Genomic DNA, 6475 nt, shown 5'->3' with positions numbered 1-6475 from the left:
CTACCAAGACACTAGGTGGAATTGGTTTCAAGTATAGTCGTGTTCAATTGTTCGTATTTTTTCCATTCTAAAGCTTTCCTCTAGTTGGCCATATTCACTTAACGTTAATAATCTTTTCCAAATTTGTTAGAATTGTCTAGGGGCATTAGATGGGACGTACGTCCCAGTAAATCCCCCGGCCGTTGACAGGCCACGATATAGGTCGAGGAAGGGTGAAATTGCTACAAATGTCTTAGGTGTTTGTACTCGGGACCTAAAATTTGTCTACGTATTGTCTGGTTGGGAAGGATCGGCCACTGACTCTAGAATCCTTGGAAACGCCATGGAAAGACCCCACGGTCTCAGAGTCCCCCATGGTATGTTCCATATCCTAAGTTGATGTTTCGTTTGACTCCATTACAATTATCCACCCATCAATGTGTTGTCTTCCATTCGTTACAGGACATTATTACCTTGTTGATGCTGGCTACACCAATGGGAACGGTTTTCTAACACCATACCATGGCCAACGATACCACATTAATATTTGGAGGCAAGGTCATATGCCAACAAGCAAAGAGGAGTTCTTCAACATGAAACACTCCGCCGCTAGGAATTGCATTGAGAGAAGCTTTGGGGTTCTCAAGATGCGATTTGCAATTTTGAGATCTCCCTCCTTTTACCCAATAAGGACTCAATGTCGTATCGTGTCGGCATGTTGTCTTCTTCATAACCTAATTAAAAGAGAGATGCCCAACGATCCAATTGAAAATGAATACACAGCGTGGGAACGAACACATATCAACGACGTCCCTGTTAATGATCACATTGGTGCTGTAGAGAGTTCCAATGAGTGGATTGCAGGGAGGGATGCTTTAGCAGCGACCATGTATAACCATTGGTTAGCAAATGGTGGGGGACAAGTGGAGGGCATTCTTCCTTGATTGTATTTGATTGTGTTCTTTTTGACATTGTAAAATTGTACTATTCGTAACTTCTTAAATTAATTGTTGTTATTGAATTACTTGTAATGTACTATTGTATTTCCCGATGTTTTCTATAACGTAATGGTTAAGGTCCTACTTTTACAATAGTTGCATCAATTTAAATGCATTTGCAAAAATGACTACTAATGAAGTGGAGGTGGAAGGGCCTTCTAAGCAAAAACGTAGAAGTTGGAGAAAAATCGAGGAGGATGCACTAATGAAGTGCATGATCAATGAAGAAGGAGGGAAGTGGAAGGCCGATAATGGCTTCAGAACGGGTTACTTTACCCACTTGGAGAAGGAGTTAGAAAAAGTGCTCCCGGGGTGCAACATTAAGGCTAACCCCCACATTGACTCCAAGGTGAAGCATTGGAAATCCATATGGGCTAGAATTGTTGACATCACTGCCCTAAGTGGTTTCAGGTGGGATGCTATCAAAAATCACATCGACGTTGAGCAACCCATATGGGATGCGTATGAAAAGGTAGCCCTTTATCCAATTTTGAATTCCAATGGTTTAATTCAATAATAAGACATGAGAATTCTTAATAAAAGTGCCAATATTTGTGTAGGCTTATCCTAAAAAGGCCCAAAGCTTGTACGGAAAGTCTTTCCCGTACTTTGAGGATTGGCAACGAATATTTGGCAAGGATAGGACTACGGGAGCGGGTGCTGAAGATTATGACGAAATGGCGCACCCGGAAGTTGCCAACGAAAGTGTGGAGCCACACAACTCCAATGACTTCTATGAAGCCCTATTCACTGAATATGACGCAAATCTCCCTAACACTTCCTCAACTCCCGTAACTCCCACAACTCCCACAACTCCTCAACTGTTCACACCTCATGCATCACTCCCTACGTCCGTTCCCCGTGGCTCAATGTCGGCGCCCAATGCCGGAGCCCAAAAGGGGAGGAAGAGGACAAGAATTGGTGAAGCGGAGTTGTCCATCTATGCGAGCATGGACAATTTCTTGAAATCTAGCAATGTCCATGTGGAGAAATTGGCCAATTCCTTTGGCTACGAGAAGGAGCTCTCCGCCCGACGCACGATGGTCAAAGAGGAGTTGTCGAAGCTCAATATCACATTGGCGGAGAAGTTCACGCTCAGTGCCGTAATCGTGAGCCATGAAGAAAGGGTTGACGACTTCTATGGCACGAAGCCCGAGGAGAGACAAGCTTTGGTGGAGGCCATCCTCGCCGGTGAGGTGTATGGTCTGATCTAGTGGCAATAGTAATGCCCTTTTGAAGTGGCTTAAGTACCATTATAAGTAAGATTGGTACTTGACCCACTTTTTTTGAAGTGGCTGCACGTTATCGTCAACAGATTACGCCATTTGTTATTTTGTAATGACTACAAACAATAGACATTCGTAGGTGGTAAACTAAGAACCTGTATGATGCACTAATTTGTATCATATCTGGTGATGTAATCGAATGTTGTTATCGTATGTATGTTATGTCATATTATGGTAATGTGGGTCTATTATTATTAAGATTGTTATGTAATTGATAATATCTTTTCATGACAGGGTTTGGTTGATTGTGTACTACAAATAAGGCGATGATGAATAAATTAAAAATGGTAAAGATAGTAGTTATCTTGGCGGGGTAACCTTAGTTGCAGCCATGAGTAACTTCCAATGGTTTTCCATTAATTGCTTGAGCCCACATCGATTACATAACTGCTGGCTATGTTGGTGGCTATGATGATATTTTTCTAAGCCTAATGTTTCAATCACTTAACTGTACTTGCACTCTATTCATGAGCATTAATGGTGGCGATGATGAAATTGTTCTGAGCCAATAGCATCCATTTACACTTCTGGATACTTGGGGCCTGTTTGGATGGGGTATTGTGAAGGGGGATTATGTGTGTGTGTTTGTGTAGCAGTTGTGTTCTGAATGGTTTCTGCAGTTGTGTTCTCTTCTGGTTCTGCAGTTTTGATCTGTTCTGGTTCTGCAATTTTGGAGGGGGTATAGTGTGTGTGTGTGTGTGTAGCAGGTGCAGAAAGAGAGTGTGTGTGTGCGTCCAGTTTTCTGCTCTATTCAGTGTTTAGCATGTTGTTTCTGCTATGTTCAGTTTGCAGTTCTGAATTCCAATGGTTCTAAGTGGTTCTTAATAGGGCAATAATGAAAAAATGACAAAGTAAATGATTGTAGTGCCTTGGCGGGGCAACTCGTGGTTGCAGCCATGCGTACCCTTGTGCATTTCTTAGTAATTTCCTGAGCCCGCTATGATTTTTGCTCTGTACAGTTGGGGAGTTTAATGGTTTCAGTTGTGTTTTGTTCTGGTTTTGCAGTTGTGTTCTGTTCTGGTATTCTACTTTTAATCTGTTCTGGTTCTGTAATTTTGTTATGTTCTGGTTGTGCAGTTTTGGAGGGGGTGTAGTGTGTGTGTGTAGCAGGTGTAGATAGTGTGTGTAGCAGGCTCAGTTTCTATACTTTGTTTTGTTCAGTTTCAGCATTCTGCTTGGTTTGTGGGCTGGTATTTGCAGGATTTTTGCGATGGTTTCAGGGCTGGTTTGTGATTTCATGTATTGCAGGGATTCTGTTATAGTCTCTGTTGGTGTTGCTGCTTTGAGTTTTGTGCAGCATAGCTGCATTTTGTGTACAAGTAGTACATATATGTTCTCTGCTCTGGAAATTCTCCTAATTTATTGGTTTCTATTATGGAAAATCTGGAAACTAATGTTGTAGTGTGTGGTTCGGGTCCTTTTATTTGACAACTACAAATTTATTCTTCGAACACATGCCTTCAACTTTAACCATCTAGTTTTCCCGACGACCGAAAATATGGCCCAATCGATTGAATTTGGGAATTTGCCTGTCCCGATAAAGTCTCACTTGTGGCCGATCCTAAAGTAAGGAAAAACATTTAAGAAAATTTAGTAAACAAGACTTCCTATAAAATTCCAATTTATTGAACAAGCCTTTATATAATATTTACTTACTCGGATTAATTCGTCCCAAACTCCATATTCGGCCACAACTTTGTTTTCATTTGAAACCCACCCAAATCCATGACGGTGACATATTTTGGTTACGTAGAAAAAATCCCGTTTCCAATACTTCATCTTCCCCAGGATATGATTTGGTTCGATACCTGCTTCAGGAAAAGAAGCTTGCATTTGATTTTGAAGATATTCCAAGTATGCGGGTTGCCACTCACCGGGCTCGCCATTCCACATTCCTTGATCTACAAGGGTCGTAAGCTTGGAAAGTAACGTTTCTTCCTCCACCTCGGTCCAAATTCGCCGTGCCATCAATATGATTGACCAATGAAAGGAAAAACTTTTTTCCTTAATCAATATGAGATGTGAAATGAGAAGAAGAGACATTGGAACAATTTATAAGGAAAAAATTTACCAACCTAATTAGTTAGGCACATTTTGACCAAAAAAATATGTTGGTCACATGGGATTTCACCTAACAAAATTGTTGGACTCCAACTACCAAATAATGTATTTTTTCAAAAACAAAAAAAAAAACTAGAATTTAAAAAAAAAACCGAATTTTATCAAATTATAACTGACTTTTTTATTTTCTAATATTATTAAATGTGTACATTTGTTAGTCAAATTAAATATTACGGCTTCAAGTGTGAAATATTAATTATATTTTAAATTATATATATAACATAATACATAATTAAGTTTCGGACTGCACAAGGGCAAAATGGTCATTTGACAGCTTTTTACATCATCCACCATTCCTTATACCCCCTATTAATCCTCCATCCAAACAAAGTATTACTTAATCCCCATTCTCTAATACCTCATCCAAACAACCTACTATTTAATATCCCCTCCATAAACATCACATCAATGTGGGTCATCCCTTACTATCCAATACCCCCTACTATCCAATCCCCCCTTATTACATAATACCTCCAAACCTAATCTCGCATCCAAACGAGCCCGTACATCTCTAAATTCTGGCATAAGATGTCAGGGCTACAAAAAAGTAGCACCGTGAGCAATTAAACTCAATAATTAACTCCTACTCCTATGTCCCATACTTTAGCAAAAATAATATATAACTTTGCAAAGTAAAACACAGAGATTTATTTAACAATTCAACAAAAGTCAATGTCTTTTCAGAGTCCATGCAGTGTATCGTAATTCATGTCATCATTTATCAAGTATCGATTTCACTTTCCATTAACTTTACTCAAGCACTGGTTCCGCTAACCATCTCTTATATTCCATCGGGCTCCCAGGCTAAACTCAATTTTTTCCACCTAAAAGCACTGATTTCGCTAACCATTCTTTCAGATTCCATCGGCTCTCAGTCTTATTCACTTCATTGGCTTTTTCACCATTTACACACGACACTAGTTTCGCTAATCATTCTTTCAGATTCCATCGGGTTACTATGTCACACACACCTGAGTCATGATTTCACTAACCATTCTTTTAGATTCTATCGGGCTCTCATGCTCTCACATACACACCAGAGCCATGATTCCCCTAATCATTCTTTCAAATTCCATCAGGCTCTCAAACTCTCACACGAACACTCGAGCCATGATTTCGCTAACCATTCTTTCAGATTTCATCGGGCTCTCATGCTCACACACACACACACACACACACATCCAAGTATCCGACCCATGATTTTGCTAACTATTCTTTTAGATTCCATGGGGTTCTCATGCTCACACTAATTCATTTCACACTTCAATTCCTCTTTTAATCTCGTCAACTATTTCTCGTTTCTCATGTCTAGTAAACATGCATCATTTGCTAGTGTTCATATTATTCTTTCAAAACTTGCTAAATTCATAAAATAAAATAACTGCCTAATATCCTGCTTTTTCTACTTTATGAATTTAGAGTCTATATAATAGCATTTGATAAACTAACATTTCTATTACATTAAATTTGTAGACACGAAGTGGGTACAAACACGAAGTAGGTTAGGATCGAGAGAGAGAGAGTAAAGGCAAGACACAAGTAATATTTAGAACACTGGACTCTGTCTTTTATTAACTTGATTCTTACAATAGGCAAAGCCCCCCTTTTATAGGCGTAAGACGGGGTGGCTTGCATCATAGCTTACATCACTGAATAGTATGGCATATGATTGGTTCACCTGCCATGCTACTGTACCTACAGACTAAAGTCCACATTTAAACCTATATACATACGACAATTGAGGATAGGATGGGAGCAAATACTCGAATCATAGCCTTTTGAAACAAAGATGGGGCTATTTTTAACCCAAAAGGCATGACTGACCACTGGAAACGGTGATCTGGAATGCAAAAACCAGTTTTGGGGCGATAATCTGGATGGATGCCCAGCTGCCAAAAACCTGCTTTTAAGTCAAACTTTAAGAAAATTTAAGTTTTAGGCAAGTTTGCAAAAAGAACACTTCTCCGAGGAAGAGAAAATTTGTTGTCCTGTAGAAAATGATTAAGAGGCTGGTAGTTGATAACCAGGCGAAGTTTTCCTCTTATCTGCTCGATTCTTTTGTTTACATAAAATGCTTCACATGCCTACTGA

General features: G+C 39.5%; 2 protein-coding genes across 2 annotated transcripts; both read left to right on the top strand.

The window, feature by feature from the left end:
• On the top strand, positions 1-923 carry LOC131299605 (uncharacterized). The gene is made up of 2 exons (XM_058325191.1): positions 1-356; positions 442-923. Exons 1-2 carry the CDS (start codon positions 323-325, stop codon positions 921-923), a joined length of 516 nt encoding a protein of 171 aa, XP_058181174.1. The 5' UTR covers positions 1-322.
• A 223-nt stretch (positions 924-1146) lies between these two features.
• LOC131299441 (uncharacterized) lies at positions 1147-2263 on the top strand. Its single transcript, XM_058324992.1, has 2 exons — positions 1147-1449; positions 1538-2263. The coding sequence occupies exons 1-2, from the start codon at positions 1183-1185 to the stop codon at positions 2189-2191; spliced, it is 921 nt and encodes a 306-aa protein (XP_058180975.1). The 5' UTR covers positions 1147-1182; the 3' UTR covers positions 2192-2263.
• The last annotated feature ends 4212 nt before the right edge of the window (positions 2264-6475 follow it).

The sequence above is a fragment of the Rhododendron vialii genome, chromosome 9a (assembly GCF_030253575.1).
Source record: "Rhododendron vialii isolate Sample 1 chromosome 9a, ASM3025357v1".
NCBI lineage: Eukaryota > Viridiplantae > Streptophyta > Magnoliopsida > Ericales > Ericaceae > Rhododendron > Rhododendron vialii.
Note: the sequence above shows the minus strand (reverse complement) of the source record. Positions and strands in the feature narration are given on the sequence as shown.